Raw genomic sequence first — 19,438 nt, forward strand, 5'->3', positions numbered from 1 at the left:
GCTTATAAACTCAACAAAAGGGACTACACCTTCCCTAAATTCGATATATTACCAAATTATAGTTCTTTCCAGGAAAACTTTCAATGAAACGTATTCATGTATATATATAAAAAAAAAGAGTCAGTACGAGTTTAATTTTTATTATTTTAATCCACTGAAGTCAACACAGATAGGGTCAAATGCTGACAGGACTGATGATTCCCCCCCAAAAACCCTGGTGTCCTACAAAACATACATGACCAAGAGAGTATCACACTTGCTGGGAGAGGGGCAACAACAGTGCTCAACATCACAACTCAATAACCATTACCAAGAAACTTCCCCGAATGCAAATCACTTCACATTATAGCTTGGCATACAAAATCTACACTTGACAAGGCAATGAGGAGGAGATAATCCAGTGTTTTACAGTATGGCCCTACAGTGCCGTGACAACTGACAACCCATTGTGGTTCGGTTAATACAGTTACTACCTCGAGTGAATTGACAATGTTGGGGCAGGTGGAGGGAGTGTAAGAGGAAGAAAAACTGTAATTCATTCACAACACTAACACCGAGAACAGTGGACACATCATCAGCACGCTGTGAGGGATTTCATATACAAACTGAAGCATTTTTCATCAGGTCTCAAAGATCATCGCTCCGCTTCTTTAAAGAGCCTTCATAGATACAGTGTGCTATCAATATCTTACAGAACAGGCAGGCAAGTATCAACAAATATCCTAAAACGTACAGACATATCCAATACAAATAAAAAGTTGCAAGCTCACATACATTTGGATTGTTACAGGTGCAAAACGAAATTGTTTCAACAAAAAAAAAATAAAGTGGGTAAATGGTGACTGTGGCTGCTGTTCTTACAGAGCTTACACGACTGCAGTGTGGACATCATCTGCACATATACAGCAAAGGTCATATAGCACCAGGTGAGGAGAGGTTGTCGGCAAATCTCCCGTCTAGCTTTTTCGTGGTGTCCGAACAACGTACACCGGATTGATTATTGGAAGCTTGTTGCCCTGACGACCTCTTAACAAACGTGAGGAAGAGAAAAGTAATTATGAAATGAAGGAATAGGTTCTCGGACAAAAAAGTAATGTGCCATCCGTTTCTCCCCTCCCCCTCCAACATTCAGGGTGAAGCTGAATGGGAGGTTTTAACCGTAACATACCCTTTCTTTTCCTTCTCAGTGCAGTCAGCGCTTCCCAAAACAACTTAACGTGATAAAATTTTCAAAAAGTGCAACTATAAAACACAAAAGGAAGACCAAGATGAATTGTTCAGCCGCACACAGTTTCTACACTTAAAATACTGCAAACGGTGTTATGAGATGCAGGAACTGTATTCTACGGTCTAATCTTTTCATGGTTAGTTTTTTTTGTGGCAGCAATGTAACAACATTTTTGTACTAAAAACAGCAATCTTACAGTGTAACAGTGTTACAGCACAAACAACGGAGGCTTTGCTTTCAACAGAAGGTGGCGCTGTGTGTGACGACCACCAGCATATTCTAACTTATATCTGGGAAATAAACAGCGCATGAAGAAAAAACTGTAAACAACTGTTTCTAAAAATGCCCGCTCACGAAAGTGACCGCTTTATCGGGACGGGTTTTCTGTCAACTTTCTGAGCCAACTAAACAACAACATGTACAGCACAAAATTATACAAAAAATGTAAACAAATTAATTTCATTAGTCATCAAACTGGGGTTAAAAACAGCACACAAAAAAAGCTGCTTCAATTCACTTGATCCTTCCTTTGACAATGGTAGATGGCAGGAAAGATGAAATGGAATAGTGCCTTCTTTTCTTTTTTTGTTGCATGAGGTTACAGAGTGGTGGTGCGTGAATAAGAATGGATGGAGTGTGTTTTGGGTGGGGTGCAGGGGGAGTCAGAGGTGACCAGATGTGACGACGGTGAGAGTAACGTCGTCAGAGGTGACCAGATGTGATGACGGTGAGAGTGACGTCTGGTCCCTTGGTGCCCCGCAACCCCCGGCTCGGTTGAGTAAAGAGCTTAGCCGAGGCTGGTGATGTTGGCTTTCCCGCCAGGGGGAGCCACGATGCGTTGAGTGGTGCGGCGGGGGATGTTGTCGTCAATTTGGGCACCTAAAAAGTGAAGGTAGAAAACAATGTAACTTAAAGCCATAATATGTAACACTTCGGCATTAAAATGTCTAAAAACGCTGTTGTGTGTTATATTCTCTTTAGTTAGTGTACTTACAGTGTTCAAACCCAGAGAAATCTGTCTATTGCAATGCCGTTCTCTCTCTTTTGTGCATGCTTCAGTGTTTTACAATAAACTTTTTACATTTTGGTTGTTTTTATTAATATATTTCAACCTGATGTGTGATTTTAGTCATCGGGCGTCTGGATCTTAACTTATCAGAGAAACAAGCTGAGCTAATATTAACAGCAGCTCGGCTCGCAGCCCCTCCGGGACGTCGGAGAAACACTGGCTTTCAATGTACAACTGCTTTATTCAGGTTTTTTTTCCCAGTTTTAATCACTTGGTCTATTTGTTTTGGAGAGGAGAAGACCTCTGCGATAATTTGGCTCCCTTTCGAAACCTCCTGACCGAGGAATCCTAACCCGGAGAAACTGACTGCAATTCAAAAACTCCCACGATCCCATGATACTTCACAACATCAGCAACCTATCAAACTTAATGTTTTGTTATTTTTTGATGCGAGAAACCCCCTAGAGACAGAAATTTCATATTGTGCGTTTAAGTCCCTTTTTATGAGCGAAGCCAACTGCCAGGGATGAAATGTGTGCTTTCACTCACCAGAGAGACTGAAGCCAGACTGGTGAAGGTTGCGCACTGGCTGCTGGTGGGCAATCTGCTGCTGCTGCTGCTGCTGTTGCTTGGCGGGGGAAGTCTTCACCGAGGAGACAGTGGACATCACCTTGGGAGTCACAGTCACCTCACACACCGGCCCGTCGTACTGGCCCCTGGGGACTCCTCGCAACTCTGTGAGCTAAACATACAGGCACAGTTCATCAGAGCCACAGCTGTGTAAGCTCACCAGCTGTATTTTCAGAATTATGTTTCTCAAGAGGTGCGAGTACCTGCAATCAGAACTCACCCTGCTGCGAGCCTTTATCCTCTTGTACACGTGGTCGGAGAAGGGTTTGCGGCTGATGTAGCGCCCGCAGCCCTCCATGGTGTGAAGGTTGCCCTCCTCCAGCACAATCTTGCCCTGGCTGATCACCACCACAGGACCTCCACGCACTTCTGTGCCCTCAAAGATGTTGTACTCCACAGCCTGGGAGGAGAAAAGACAACAAGAATAACACCGCTCAGAGTCCAGGGAATGCATACTGTGCCCAGGCATTACTTGATTAGAATAAATAATGTTTTATTACACAACACTTTTTTTCTCATTTCTTTTTTCTTAATAAATATGATGAATAACGAAACAAATTGCTTTAAACTGACTTTCACTTGGATATCATGTAATATATCTGAAAGTTGTTGTTTTGCCTGCAGGACACGGTTCACTGTAATTTACATTAATGGTCTACATTACATTACATTAAATAAGTAATGTGATGACTTGCAGTCCCTCTGAGTACGTTTAATGTTTTTAATGATTACTATTAGTGTTTGCACTGTAAATTCTATTTTTTATTCCTTCTCAGAGCGCCTTGGTAGCTGATACAACCCCGAGGTCGTACGTGAACATTTTCTCTGTATCTGCGTATGTGCTTTAATCTCCCCTGTGCGTGTGTTGTGGACCCCCTCTCTCTGCTGTGGTACCTGAGTGTGATGGGCTGCAGGTGAGTTTGGCTGATTTAATGATTGACTGTGTGAGTGTGTAGGTTGTTCCAGCCTCCATGCTTGTGGTTTAAAAGGCCGGCCCTCACAAACTGCTGCAGGTTTTCCTCTCTCTAATTCTAATTCAACCTGTTTGTGTTGGAAATCTGCTGCCTGATGTAACAGCCTAGGTTCAGTAGGGGTGGGTAGCATTTGTTTTTCTCCTGTTTTTGATTAGTTAGGTTAGTGACTTGTCTTTTTGTTTCTTTTATTTAAATTGGTAGGTTAAGCTTGCTCACCTTTGGTTTTGTTTTTGCTGTTAGCCCTCCCTGAAACTTAACGATTTTAAATTAACCATTCAAAGGACTGCAAACTCTTTGTTGTTGGTGCTTCTTGGGAGCTGGGAAGAAGAAGAGTCTCATTTTTCCCCCATGCTGTGCCAGGGATTCCCCTAGGCCAGGTTGTAACAGTAGCCCAATGGTGTTTGTTGTGTGCCCTACCCTTCTCTCTCCCTATTTCCTGTCTCTCCCCAAAACAACATCATCTGGATTCTGTGTCATTCTGTATAAATAAATCTACTGTTGCACCTGTAGACCAGTAGTACTCTCTTCTTAAAAGTCTGGTGTGTAGGATTCAGTGGCATCTAGGGGCCTAGCTGCAAATTGCAACTACTTCGCTCCACCCTCCCCTTCCAAGTGCAAAGGAGTGACTACTGTGACCACGAAAAAAAGGCAAACAGCTCCATCTATAGTTTGGTTTGTCTGTTCTGGGCTACTGTAGAAACATGGTGGTTCAACATGCTGAACTCCGTGCAAAGAGGCTCCCCGACTAGATAAAAACAGCTCATTCGAATGTGCATTGCAGGCCCTCACATACAATCTGTTATCTTTTAAGAGTCAGGCAGAGTAATCATCTGACCAGGTTGTGGTTCTTGGCTGAGATGATCTTAGTGACATCCGGGTCCCACAGCACGAGGTCAGCATCAGACCCCACAGCGATGCGGCCCTTGCGGGGGAACAAGTTGAAGGTCTTTGCTGCGTTGGTGCTGGTCACTGCCACAAACTGGTTCTCATCCATCTTGCCAGTCACCTTTAGGGAAAGAACAACAAATCACATACTAGCACCTAAAAACACACAAAAGGTGATTTGCTTCATGATTGGCATTTTTGGACTGTGTGGAAAGTGGATTGTATCAAGCTCACCACACATTTGTCCCAGATTAGAGACATCCTCTCCTCAGTGCCATTGGTGCCCTCTGGGATTAAGGTAAAGTTATCTTTGCCTATCGCACGCTGAGAAGTCTGGAAAGTGCAGTGAGCACTACCAGTCACCTGCAAGTCCCCACTAGATAAGAAAGAAAGCAAGAAAACTAAGGATACACTTCATATGTGGAATTATTTGTGACAAAACTGTGACATTAATTATTCTATCTTTGTATTAAACGCAGGTAAATGTTACAAAGGACATTTCATAAAGAAACAAAAAAAAAGGTACAGCTGAATAAAAATAAAATGCAGCACACAGCAGTAACACACGTCAACTGTGTTCCAGCTATCTTTAGGTCCAGACACGGAGCACCTACCATGACAACAGAGAGTTGAGGTAGTCGGGGGTGGTGGGATCGGGACTGAGCGGTGGAGAAGTGACATAGGCTGCAGCCTTGGCCCAGTTCTTGCTCCAGTAATGGGTACCGTCTGTGCCCAGGCTGGCAGATATGGGCTCTCCGTAAACCACAGCACCTACAGGAGTAGACGGGGTGATGTCAGCTCAAATAAAGTGGAAGACAGACACACAGATTAAAAAAAAGGTGCAGTTCAAAATATCTCTTCATACCTTTTTTCCTGGCCAGGGCAATGACATCAGCAGCACTCTTGCTCATCACCTTGGTGATGTAGAGAGGACAGTTGGTCTGATTGGCTATGGTGACAGAGCGATTGACTGCCTCGGCCTCCACCTGCGGACAAACAACGTCAGATTCATCAGCAGGCTGGTTTCCAAAACCCGGCTTTCTCTTTAAAGTGCTTCTGGCTACAGCTACTGAGAAACCAGTCCTCCGTCTTACCTCCTCTGGACGGCTGAGCACATGACCTTCGGGGCCAGTGATCCCCAGCTCTAGAATACGTCTCTGCTCCTAAAGAATACACACAAAAACATCATGATCTAAAATGGCATTAACTGCTTTCAGCTGAAACTTGAACAACTATATTAGCTGCGACCAGAAGCTCTATAGCTCGTTCTGTTGGTTGGTCGGGTTTCCCCACCCTTTGGCGCTCACAGTTTTTGCCCTAGAAGACTGAAATCTGGCATGGAGGTCAAGTATATGTGTGTTTATGCCAATAAGAAAAAGGGGTTGTGACCTATAACAAAAAGGTGCATAACTTGTAAACAGATTAATGTAACATGAACTTTGTGGAAAGACACACATCACTTCATTGGTCCACAAAGCTGTGCCTAGCCTATAGAAACCACAACTTTCTATCTATGAGGCTGAACTTTGCCTTAAACTGGAAAAAAACAGATTCATCTGAAGAATTACCATTGAGAAATTCCATAAAACCTGGGATCTCTTAATGGTTTGGTAATAAAAATCCTCTACTACAATAACTAGGCTATTATGTGAGATATGTGAAGCAGCTTTGTACGTTGATTAATGTTTATTCTGTATATGTACTGCATGGGTTCTATTGCTTTGTACTGTTTTTTGTATATTTTATATAATTTGTATACACTGTTTGTTAACTAAAATACCAATAAACAGATGTGTTTGTAAGGTTGTGTGTGTGTGAATGCATGAACATGTGGAAGGTCCTGTTACCTCTGCAATGATGTCTCCATTCTCAGCATGCACCTGGGCAATGGCTCCAAGGTCCCTGATGACACTGAACACCTCATAGATCTAAAAGAATATGACACTGGTCAGATCGTAGGGCAGGCCATCAACGCCAAAGACATCCAACAGCCTCAAAAACATATGCTGCGACGGACAGACAGCTCAGTCGAGCGTGCAGAGCCACAGAGCATACCTGATAGTCAGAAAGTTGGAAAACATCCTTATAAGCCAAATAGACCAGGAAAGAGTTGACACCTGAAGATAGAAAACTTATGAGAGAAAACAGCCAAAAGGTGGAATAAAGAGAGCAAAAGAGAGAAAACGCAGAGCGAAGGAGAAAAGTAAAATCAAAAGAATAAAAATTACAAAGCAGAAACATTTAGTTACTGTTTTATGGTCTGTGTACAGTGGTTGACTTTTTTCCGCCATGCAATGTCTGAGAAACACTTTTTATTGAATCATAATGACACTTCAGTTAGAGCCCGACCGATATTGGATTTGAAGTGTCGTGAAGCTTACCCTACCAACAGTCGAGTTTCAAACCAAATACACAGCTATGTTTATGTAGATGATTTGAGTGAGGGGCTAAAATACAATATTTTCAAGGACAACTTCAATCATTTCCAGGATATTTGGTCATTTTAATGAATTTCCAGTTGTTTCCATGTACATTTTCAGGTTTTCCAGGATGCGTGGGAACCCTGATTAAAGAATATTTAAGTTCAATATTCTTTAACATGTTAAATAATTTAACATATACATTGTAGATCAATTCTAGTAGCCCAATATCGGCTGACCAATATATCAGTCGGGCTCTAGTTTCTGTACCAGTAAAAGTTGTAAGTAAGTCAGTGATTTTCAGATTTGATGTATGTGAAGACAAAATGTGAATACGTTGACTGCATACCATGATCCTTCACTAGGGTCTCCATCTCTTCCTGAGTGCCTTTGTTCCAGTCGGTGATGTCCACATGCAGAGAATAGTCACAGCAGGACTTGCTATCGGCCCACTCCCTCCACTGTTTGAAAGCTGCCACCAGGCTGGCGCCAGGCTCCGGCACCACGTGGTCAACTATAAAACACAGACAGGCAGGTTGCATTTTATATGCACAAGCCAACTCCGTAATTAAATCACACGCATGACGGCACGCACATCTGCGGTGTTACAACCCCTGCAACAGGATGACTTTGCTTTTAAACGGGTCGAGAAACGCGTGTGGAAATCTGTCTAATGTAACACATACTGATCATAGTCGTCCCCCCAGCCAGGGCCGCCCTGGTGCCCTGGTAGAAGTCATCTGCTGCCACCATGCCTCGGTCAGGCATCTGGAATCGGGTATGCACGTCAATACCCCCAGGCATCACCATTCTCCCATGAGCCTCTATGATCTTAACTCCCCCGGGAACAATGAGGTTGTCTCCTAATTGCCTGAAGGAGACAAATGAAAGAAAGAAAACACAATGAATGAAAGAAAAAAATATTAAACTTAGATTCCAGTAATCAAGGTAAAGTTGTGCCTTCTTGTAGATATAATTCAATATTTTGGCCCCTGCGGGAGTTAGGAGCCCACCTGGAACAAAAACCTGTAGCCCTGTTAATCTTCAAATTAAACTTACTTGATGACTCCATCCTCCATGTAGATATCAGCCAAGAATGACTGATCATCGTTCACTATCTTTGCTCCTTTGACGAGGAGACGGTCACTCTGAAAGGAGGAGACAGAGTTTTACATTACTTATAAACCAGAGTGAAATTCGAGCCACCTGCTGAGCAAAGTAAAAGAGCAAGAAATCATCTCTGTTAATCCCTTGTAGCTAATAGTCAGATCCATAATTCAACAGTAAATTTGACCAATTTCAAAGAAAAATTACGTTTTTAGAGCAGAAAAAAAAACCTTGGGCCAACTTTAGTGATTCATTTAGCTCAACGCATTTCCCAGTTTGCTCAGAGAACTCAACAAGACTTTTATTAAGGCAGAAAGAGTGGTTACATCAATCCATACCAACTTTCAACCTGTGGAAACAATGCTTAGGGTTATCCTACATAATTTATTCACGCACAGCAGAGATTGTCACTTGAAAGGAGGGAGCTACTTTTGATTGAAGCCCTCGAGTAAAAGCACTTGAGTGGCACAATTAACCTGTAAAAGATGAAAGGAGAGCGCACTAGGCTGCCCTATTTCTCCTACAGGCTTCCCGGGGTCTCTGAGGACAGCGAGGAGAGCTAATTAAGACAGAAGCGGTTTACTGCAAACCCCACAGCAGGAAATACTCGTATATAAATATATACGTTTCTTAATGTGCAGAGTGGGTGGACACGGAACAGTGGGAATGCATTAGATATACAAGCTGTGGCAGTATTGACATGATCTGCCCGACCATTACTACTCTCCTATAAGTGGGTCATATAACCTACGTACTCTGCGTGGCCGAGTGGTCAGCAACGAGCGCACTGTGACTGTCATATACCTCAGCTCAAAATGGCTTTCATTGTGCACTGCTGTAGTCCATGTATCAGGACGTATATACTGTATATATGCACTTCTCTGCAGTAAAAATGGCCCCTTGTGATTTATCCTGTAATCTACAGTCATAAAACTGAATTGATTACTGAGAACTGAATGTACTCAGTAAAGGGCTCAGAGTCAAGCAGCGTAGGCTATACTGTAAATAGAAGTAGGAGTGCGTTACATACACAGATCTACACTCAGTTGCCAGTTTATTAGGTACACCTAGCTAATGCAGTCTAATGCAGAAAGGTGTTTCCAACCCTCAGATTAATAGAAACACCTGTCAGTATAACACGATACAATTCAACAGCAACATAAACGGCAGTTAGGGCAGCACAATATGGAAAATAACATCATATTACGATTATTCTGACAGATACTGCGATTGCAATATGATTCACAATAAGTGTGGGAATTACGCTGAAAAATACTGTTAAAGTCGGGATGATGTGACATTTTCTGGGGCCTGTACCAAACAAACATGTTTTTCTTAAATCTGGAGAACAAGATTTTTGGGCCAGAGCATCTTCTCAGAGCTACAGTACTTCATTACAATGCTGTTTTGTCAGACATTTTAATTTCTGCTCCTGCGATTTGCATATTGCTCTTGGCCATATTGCGATTTCAATAATATTTTGATAATTGTGCAGCCCCAACTGCAGCCTCCGAAAAGAACTTTAATTTTAATCAACACCTCTGAAACCAAAAAAGAAACCTAAACAATATAATTATACATGAAGGCAGGATTAATTGGCTTCTCTCTTACTTTTCTAATACCACATTAATATCATCAAGGTGTAGCTAATAAACAGCCAACTGAGTGTGTGCACAACTGAAGTGGGCTGACCCAAAAATCTGCATGAATAAAACATTATTTCCGAATAATGTAATCATATAATTATTGCCTTCGGTTATTTAACGTGACCCAACAAAAGATTAACAGGCAAGCAGCTACTAAACACGAGACCACACTTATTATCACGGTTAATAGAATATGTTGCTTTTCCATCGTTATCTTCATTATTGCATCAATATAAGGTCAGATAATGTATTTTTTTACTATTCTGTTTAGGTGTTCAATAAAACATCGCTTGTCAATGAACAACGTAGTGTTGTCTTAAAAAATAATTATTAAATTGAAGAGAAGTTTGCTCATTAGCACTGTTGTTTTAACTGACTAAACAAATTAAGCTTCTGTCATTCGCCCAATGGATAAATGGACTGTGTCTGGATATGGTGGTACTAGATATGATACAAGATGAAGGAGGACCACCCTGCCGATGACACTGTGCAGCCATGACGAACATGTTGTGTGTGTGTGTTATTTACAGACAAAGCCTGACCTTTTGTGTTTTGTTAACAGCTCTACAAAAGTGAAACTACCAGCCTGTTTCCAAACTAACAAGTGCTGTCTGACTGCGAGTGCCTGAGGGTGGGGAGGCTGCAGAGTTACTGCTGTCTGCATGTTGTGTCTGGGATGTCTGGGCGGTATGTTTATGACCCTACCTTGACCTCTGACAACCACCTAGAAAAACTGACTGCACAAAAAACAGAGCCCTGACCCTGAGTCAGCGCATTGCATAAAGCAGTTTAGTGCTCTTAAATGATCAAACTTAAAGCAGTTGCTGCCTATATGCTTCAGTGCTCTGGCTTTAACTGCTACATGATGAAAGCTTAGGGGGGGAAGGTTTGGATGGGTGCTGTCCAATGACCTACTTTACTAAAAGAGGTTTTACTTCTTTTAACTATCACGGCATCCCTACTGTAGGCCAACACAAGACATTATAATGTAAAAATCCCCCAATTTCTAACCAGCATAATACAAATTGAAGGGGCTTGTCCTAGCGTGCAAGCATTGGAAGATTTTGCACAAAAAGACCACTTAAAGAGAGGCAGTGGATTTCAGATGATGGAGGATGAAAGATGAAGCCAGTGGAGGAAAAACCTGTGCTCAAACCTGTTAACTACACCCTGCAAGGATGAGGATGCAGCCAGGGTAGAGCTCCATTAAACCTAACACAGAAACAATACTACATGGTGCAAAGAGCTTGCTGCAAACCCAATGTCTCTGCTTATCATTATTCACACCCAGGCTCTCAGGTATGTGCAGCTGAAAGCAGGGCTGCTGCTGCTGCTGCTGCTGACAGTAAATGAATGGACACGACAGCTAGCGTTGGCTAGGTCTAATCCTAGAGACTCACCGCGCGTCAAAAATCACCTCCACTGAAGGATAACTGGAATATTTCCGAAGCGCACAAACAATACTCACTGTAATTCGTGGGATGTTCTTCTTTCCTTGGTAACCCGACATTTTTGCAAGTATTGCCTCAGACACAGCTGCCCTCTTGGCTAACGCTAGCTAGCTCGACTGGAAAACCCTTCAGCTGCCAATGAAAGGATGAATGGATGCTCTTGCTTGTTGGCCAGTCGACGCCCTGGGTGAGCTGAGACCTGTCTCACAGTATTCCTGTCGATGAGTGGGTGAGGTTTGCACACTTGCAGCCGAGGCAAACGATCTTAAGTGAGTGGTTACAGCGTTGCCCGACAGTCCTACCCCTTGGATTTACTGCTAGAATTAGGTCTCAGAAGACCAGACAAGCACCAAGAAGAGATAGGGCCACAAAGAGATACCGCGCATGCGCACTGCCCCGCCCTGCTCCAGCTCCAGCTCCATGTTTCTTTGATGTGTTATTATCATCTTTAGGGAGGGGGGGGTTAAGCATCACCTGTTTAATTGACTGTCAGATCATCACAGTTACTCTTTGCACTACTTGTCCTCTACAGTTTGCATATATTTATATTTATATAATCCCCCCCCACACACACACACATTAATAGTATTAGACCTATATATTGTTGTATAACCATAGCACCTGTCTGTAGCTTCTTTTTTTCCACTAATCTATACTGCTGTTTATACATTTTTCTGTCCTGTGCAATTATTTATTTGTACACCATGCCACTACCTCCTGCTGTAACCTGTGTATTATTCCCTATCACTCACATCTCTGTATAAAAAGCTGTATATAGTGACCCTTATTCTCTTATTCTGCTTTCATTTTATCTTGTATTTTTCTATTCTGTTTTTATTTCATGTGTATTTTCTTCCCTGTTGTGTCTGGAGCTGCTGTAGCAAGTGGATTTCCCCAGTGTGGGATCAATAAAGTTGATCTTATCTTATTGTGGAATAAAATAGTTACAACTATGAACAGTTACTGAATGTAAAAACATAAATATTACAAAGTTTATTTAGGTATGGTCCCCTTTTTATTACCTGCTTTAGCTTACTGCTACCATAACCCACAGCTAATGTCTATATATTGAATCTTTATCTTTTCTTAATTTATGTGTAAGGTGCATTACATTTATATTTCTGTTTTATGGTATTATTTTTTATGGTCATTTGCATTTGTTTTTTGTTGTTGGTCCCCGGAGAGGTAGGGAGGGTTACAGGGTAGATACAATGTGCGGTAATGCTTGTGTAAGTTCAATATTTGTGTAGCTGTGAGTGTATGTATGTCTCTGTTTTAAAATCAAAATATTTCTGTAAATAAGATAGCAAGTTGTCGTATCAGGAGAACCTTTTACAGGGAGCGGTTATATAAGATGACCCTTTGTCCTGAACACACAATGTGTCTTATAACAGCTGTTTCTGACATTTAATTTACTGTATGTGTAGTTAGAAAGAATTAAAACACTATATTCCACTGTGAGCAATGTTACACTTTAATGTCATGTTTCCAATACGATAACAATCATACTCCTAGGTCCTAGCTACTTTGCACTGATGGGATAAATTTGGACACTAAGCAGGGCCCTGCCCCGAACAAGCAATGTTTGGTCTGTCAGGTTGAAGACAACAGTTCTGTACATGCATTTAAAAGGTAAGATTTGACCCCTCTGATGCAACACAACGAATTAGACTAGACTGTGCCAGTCAAAGGCATGCAAGTAGGCAAATAATTAGAATTAGAAGCAACTAAACATTGCTTTAAAGTTAACCTCTCATATCGACTGCATTGCTCGACCATGTACAAATAGCAAAAAGAAAAGATTTCTTTGTAAAGGCACGATTTGGGATAACCGTGGCCTAAAAATGGTTAGACAGGTGGGCCGGTGACCAAAAGGTTGCAGATTTGATTCCTAAACTATCAGGACGAATACAGGTAGAGAAAGTTAAAGAGTAACACTTGCCCCCCTGTCATTACCACCACCGCAGAGCCCTTGAGCAAGAGCTTTAACCCCAGCTGCGCACTGTGGATGTACTGGGCAGCTTCCAGGTGTGTTTGTTCATAACTGAGAGTGTGAACAAATCCATCTTTCCTGGATTAAAGAACAAAACAAATGCCTGTAGATGTTTTGAACCTTGCTTCAAAAGAATCAACTACTCACACGAATAAGTTTACTTTGGACTGATTATGTTAACATAGCTAGGTGACCACAGGAGTTAAAAGATCCTTATTTTAACGAGTCCTCTTCTAAAATGAGTCTAGAAAATCAACTTTTAAAGACTGTTTGTCTCAGCCTCTTTGTACTGTATTCAGTATACAGTCCATTCAGATTTGAAAATGCTCACTGCTGCTCACTTATCAGCTGTGCAGAAGCCTATAATGATATGTGCATTAGTTATTATAACTTAAATAATGCATTAAGTTATGTGGAGCTCTATCCACTCCCTTAGTATTTATATCTCAGCCACTGTATACAGTACAAACTTTATTCAAATTCCAAAATGCTCTGTATTGCAAACTGAACTGTACATAAGCCTGTTATGATGACAGTTTATGAGTTAGGATGAGTTATATAAAGCCTGAAAGCAGGTCGAGTGCTTTCAAACCAATACAGCCAACACTGTGCATTAGGGTCTATGATTTCTTTTCATATGTCATCCATTACAAACGCTGACCGAAGAATCCTCCGGTCATCCAATCACCAGCATCAATATACAGAAACATGCATTTTCTTCAGGAAATGCTCCTCAAGTTTCTCTGGAAGTTCTACACACACTGTACACTGTTTATTGTATCATGTTATGTGAAATGATTGCACAGTGTATTCTAGATAAAGATCAGTTAGATAACACTCTTAAATGAAATGAGGCCCCTGGAAATACCTTCCACTGTGATGGTTTCTGCCACCGACGCTTCGGCTATTAAAACGACAGCAAAAACACATTACGTACACTGCCACAAATGCTATATAATAACAATGATATAATATGCATTAATATCAATTTATAAACAAATTATACAATGTCAAAATGTGTACATGGGGCGGATCACAGCTTAAATTATTTTTCACATCTATATCTTTAAATACCTAAACATATCAGAAAATAAAAAAACAAACAGTCTAAGATAAATCACCAATGTGCGGTGGTGAAAGATAGAAATTTGGCACTTTGCCATTGCTGCTATGTTTTGTTAAAGAAGACGATATGTAGGCAAAAAGAACTAAAAATAGCATATGGCCTGGTAAATTGCCATCCAGCCTAGGTTCCGCTATCATAGCTACTCAAACAACCCCACTGTAAAATGTTGCAGCTACATACTAGAAGCTTTCCAACCTTCAGAAAAACAAAGCTTTTAATAAGAAACCCCCGGGAGTCAACATGATACGACTTCTATTCTCAAAAAATGTGTGGAATTTAAAAACAAATCCCACTGTGCAGCATCATTTGTCCCCCCCACCCCCCAATAACTGCACCTTGAATGTTTAGCTAAAAAAATTAAGGCGATAAAAAGTCCTTTCTGTTTCCAGAGCCAATTCAATTTGTTTTGTATTGCAGACATATTTTTGGTTCATACACTCTTCCTACTGAGACACCAGTGGAGAGATGCAGCTTGGGAGAAAAGGCCAGATTTCTCAGGACATAACATCTAAAACAAGTAGAGAAACGTCAACCCTGAAGCCACCGGACAGCAAATCCTTGTCATATATTTTAGAGCTGAAGAGGATGACTAATATTTTCCAGCTCTAACAGGGTCAGTTTTCTACTGGATTCAAGTTGGTGGCAGCTGCTGGGTGCACAATGTTGCCCTGTGTTAATGTGTGATGGAGTGCAACCACATTACGTCATGTGTATAACTCTATAACTACATCTACAATGTGACAGAATTTAATGCTGATTGGAGGAGAAATGTGGGCGTTACAATAGATGCAGAGAGACAGCTTGACTACAGGAGGATGGTTGAGAGACTTGGAGACAGGAGAACATCCAGGCACTGCTTTATCTTCTATTCAGTAGGAGCTGGTGGAGGCTGTGGCAATTCTCTTCCCAATGTACACCCTAAGAAAAGAAAAACATCAAATCAAAGCAGTCCAGTTGAAAAACAAAATGGGGTAATGCAATGTGGAAGCAGTGAAATAGAACCATTAATCCATACACATTATCATTAACATCCAGGCCAGCTCTCTAATACAGGGGTTTCAAAGTGAGAGGGAGGTTCAAGTTAGTGAATGCAGGTGGAAATACTATTTATTTATTTATTAGTTATCAGAAGGATATCACACAGAATAGCCTAAATGTGTGTGATTTTGTTAATGAGATACTTTAGTTTTGGGGGAAAGTTACAGTTTTTCCTACTTTTAGTAACTAATAAATGCCTTTTTTTTATGTATTGGTGTAGTGTGAAGTTATGTCAAACAGCAATATTAGGCTACCTTGGCTCTGTTGTTTTGAGCGTCTATGGGATCAAATGACATAATCATGATCTCATAGGTATCCAGAAATAGAGTGCTGCAGGAATGAGTCCTCAAACACGGAAATGAGTTAACATTTTGCACCCCCAGTTCTCTGTCCATGAGTCCATGGGTTTTCTGTTAGACGCCTGAACTTAAACCTACTCCAAGGAGTTTTTTTAACTGGTTATCAAACAGTCTAAATTTAATACTGATGCCATACTGTTGCTAAAAAGATAGCCTGCTAAATGAGGCTTGTTGCCTTAGACGTCATCACGCTGAACACTTAAAAGTTTAGTGGTGGTGACGGCGAGTGGGTGTAGCTGGTTTATACCCTGTTAGCTGGCTTTTTGTTAAGGGAACCAGGGCGATGCTAACTTCCGGGTTGCACGAGAAAAAGATTGACTCATTCAGCTGCTGTGAGCCACAGAGCCGCTGAAATGAACCATTTTCACCACTCACACTGTTTTATAATTTGGCCCACATCTGAGCAGACAGCCATCAGATACATAAATTGGAGACATCTTGGACCCCCAAATAGCAGAGCACTGATAAATTGACAATGACACAGCCTTTACTGACCCTCTCCTACAGCACAGGGTGACTCACTAAAGTGTCAAGTAAAAGACATCAGTGCAGATCCAGTAAAGGCAACTTTTTATAATGGCCCTGCAAGGATTTTCCCGTATTACATTTATGAGTCATGGAATATAAATAATTTTAATTGTTAGGTGTTCAAATTTGAAAAATGTGAGGTGGCACCTGTGCAAGCTCCTACGCTACGAGAGGATCCTGCCTTGCCTCTTGTGCAGGAAGTCAGTAGGTGTGGTGTTTGGGGCACTTTTGACTTTCTCTATCACTCTTTCTGGACGGATCTCTGGATTAGGGTGTTCCTATAGCTGGTAAATATGTAAATAGTCCATTTGACCTTCTCCCTCCTTGTAGATTTGTATTAAACGTTTTACTTCAAATATACGATGTGCCTGTAGTGAGTTTGTGATCATTATTTATTTCTATTGCTGTATACCAAACTGGGTTACATTTGCTCTGCAGTTTGCAGTAATGCATTTATTGAACAAACAGAAATAAACAAGAAACAAAGACTTATGAAAACTGATAGTGGCCAAACACCTAGTTTAAAATTTTATATTCAGATTTAAGTGCAGAGGAAAAACTAACAAAACTTCCATGGTGAACCAGAGTGAGTCAATAAGTCATGAGAGTTACTAAAACAAAGTTATTAAACTATATTAATTATACAGAATGAAAATAAACTTCTATTTGGGACAATGTTTGTTATTGGGACAGTTGAAAGAAGAATTCGGTACACTGAGGAAAACCATTTAATGTGAAGCCCCGATAGAACTGCGTGAGTTCAGACTTACCCGAGGCCAAGAGCGAGGATGTGTGAGATGAGTAAGGAAGGGATGAAGACTTTGAGGAATTCAGCAGAGAAGATGCCACCTTTCTTCATGACGCCACTCTTTCTCATACTGAGAGATACCGAACGTCGGGGGTGCCTGAAGTGGAACTCCCTGAGAGGAATTATCAATCAACCAGTTAATGCTAAAATGATTTAAATATCCTGAAACCGTTATTAGTGAGTGATTCTGGAAGTTTGGTTACTTTGGTGGAATGTTTTCTGGTCTGCTGGACCAATCAGAGACCCAGTCTACTTCTTTATTGAGCAGGATGTCTTCCTCTCTGTCGTGCTCTGGACCTTCTTCATCCGACTGCAAACGTGGAGGTAAAAGAATTCAGGTTTTAGGGTGAAAGGAAAAGACTTGAAAAGGGGGGGTTTTTGAACTTTTAAGGTTTACTGTTTTTTGTTTTTTTTTACCTGACTACCTCTTGAGCTGGGCATCTCCACATCAAACGTTATCTGACCCTCATCCTGATCTGGACTCGGTGGCCTGTGAGGACTGAGTTAACATAATGGGATGACAATCTTGTAACATCAAACACTTTGAAGAGCTTTGAAGAGCTTTACGGCGGCCTTTGTTCCTACCTATCACAGGAGGAGCTACTCGGGCTGGACTCATGCTGCGCGTCCAGGAGGATCTTCTCCATGTCCCCGTTGTGGATCGAAGAGGATGACGGCACATGCTCCAGCCCCCCAATCAGGGTCTCATCGCTCTCAGACACCACTTCCAAGGTCTGCAAAGTTTCACTCATGCCAGCATTCGCGTTTATTTCGTCTGCAGCGGGTGTCATTTGCGGGTCCATTTGCGGGTCCGTCTGCGCGCCCTGGGCCCCTTGGTTTCCATTCAGCTCCAGCTCTACCCAAGAGCCTTTGCAACATAAAGGTCAAGAGGAGGGAGGGGAGGAAGGAAGGAAGGAAGGAAGGAAGGAAGGAAGGGAAATTGTGTTTAAGGGCAAAACCAAACAGCAGCTTGTGTACCACACAGAAAACACACCCCTGTCTGTCTTTTAAATGGAAACAGCTGACCTACATTAGCTGCACCACTGACACTGCATTCAAATGAACTGACTGTGCACTGCATCCACGATACATTTCTTTGTGCCACTGCCCCACAAACAAGCTTGCACATTTTTTTTTTTTTCCAGACAGGCGGGGGTTATGTAATCTCTCACGGCCAGCGGGCATCGGTGAGCACACAATGTAAAGCTTGTGATAGCATGAGATGCATGCCCCCCCTTCCCCTCCCCCTCCAATAACCCTTCGTTTTGGAGGATAATAAAGAGATTTTGTGTTTCGACGACGCACAAATGCATGACCGAGCGCACATTTCGAGCTTGTCATCTGCTGCTCTCATGAGAGGGCTTGCATAACTGCGGTGTGCAGTGTGAGAGACAGTTTGCCCAGACATGTCGCTGTTCCAGCTGTGATGTTGCCTACATATAAAGCACACGTCCCCGTTATTTCTCATGTTTTAATCCCTTAATAAACTGGGTTTTTTTTCTATTCTTTTTTTTTTTTGTTGCCAGTTTTGTGTTTTAAATGTGTTTTAATGTGTATGCAGTTGAGCTATTATCCTGCCATTGTCTCCTTTTTTACATTTAAATTTATTTAAAAAGACTAAAGCATGTTGGATTTTTTTAAAAAAGGCAACTCGACCACAAAAAAAATGCGTGTGAGATAGTTTTAGAAAAAAAAAAAAAAATCGCCAATAAAAACAACATTTATTTCGTCTTTTGTTAAAACTTGTTTTCATTTTGTCTAGAGCCCGCCCAACGCCGACCTGCGTACGTGATTGGCTGCCGTCCCATCAATCAAACCTTTACCGCGACGCCATTGGCTGCCTCGGCGGTGACGTCAAACAACATCAGCCTCCGCCCCTCGCAGAAGAAGAGGAAATACCGTACCAGATGTAACTTTTACAATAAAAATCCCCATTACGCGAATATCCTCACGAACCCGCGCTCTCGTAGATTAAAGCTAAAGTCGCCGTTGTACCGTAAACGCGGAGAAACGGTCGTCGGTACGTACCGTGAAGCCCGGGCTCCTCGTTATTGTTCCGTTGAGCAGCAGCGGTGGACATGTTGACTACCCAGTTTTAGCATTCATCAACATGACACGCAGACAAACTGCGATGTGCGCATGCGCTGTGGCTAGTCCAAGACCACTGACCAACAGATAAAAATGCTCTAGATCAGGGATGGGCTCATGTTTGTTTGTTTTTTTATTTCACTTTCAT

The 19,438-nt window shown here is 41.8% G+C and overlaps 2 protein-coding genes across 2 annotated transcripts; both read right to left on the reverse strand.

The window, feature by feature from the left end:
- Positions 1-130: 130 nt before the first annotated feature.
- Positions 131-11,720, reverse strand: dpysl2a (dihydropyrimidinase like 2a). Its single transcript, XM_051422011.1, has 14 exons — positions 11,368-11,720; positions 8,206-8,294; positions 7,833-8,017; positions 7,496-7,660; positions 6,782-6,843; positions 6,574-6,654; positions 5,821-5,889; positions 5,592-5,712; positions 5,341-5,497; positions 4,961-5,102; positions 4,677-4,847; positions 3,088-3,267; positions 2,787-2,979; positions 131-2,107 (listed from the first exon to the last, which is right to left on the reverse strand). Exons 1-14 carry the CDS (start codon positions 11,407-11,409, stop codon positions 2,016-2,018), a joined length of 1,749 nt encoding a protein of 582 aa, XP_051277971.1. The 5' UTR covers positions 11,410-11,720; the 3' UTR covers positions 131-2,015.
- Positions 11,721-12,800: 1,080 nt separating this feature from the next.
- bnip3la (BCL2 interacting protein 3 like a) lies at positions 12,801-19,383 on the reverse strand. Its single transcript, XM_051422012.1, has 6 exons — positions 19,231-19,383; positions 17,788-18,070; positions 17,620-17,701; positions 17,406-17,512; positions 17,165-17,314; positions 12,801-15,387 (listed from the first exon to the last, which is right to left on the reverse strand). The coding sequence occupies exons 1-6, from the start codon at positions 19,280-19,282 to the stop codon at positions 15,339-15,341; spliced, it is 723 nt and encodes a 240-aa protein (XP_051277972.1). The 5' UTR covers positions 19,283-19,383; the 3' UTR covers positions 12,801-15,338.
- Between the last annotated feature and the right edge of the window lie 55 nt (positions 19,384-19,438).

Source organism: Dicentrarchus labrax, unplaced genomic scaffold (genome assembly GCF_905237075.1).
Source record: "Dicentrarchus labrax unplaced genomic scaffold, dlabrax2021, whole genome shotgun sequence".
Taxonomy (NCBI): Eukaryota; Metazoa; Chordata; class Actinopteri; family Moronidae; genus Dicentrarchus; species Dicentrarchus labrax.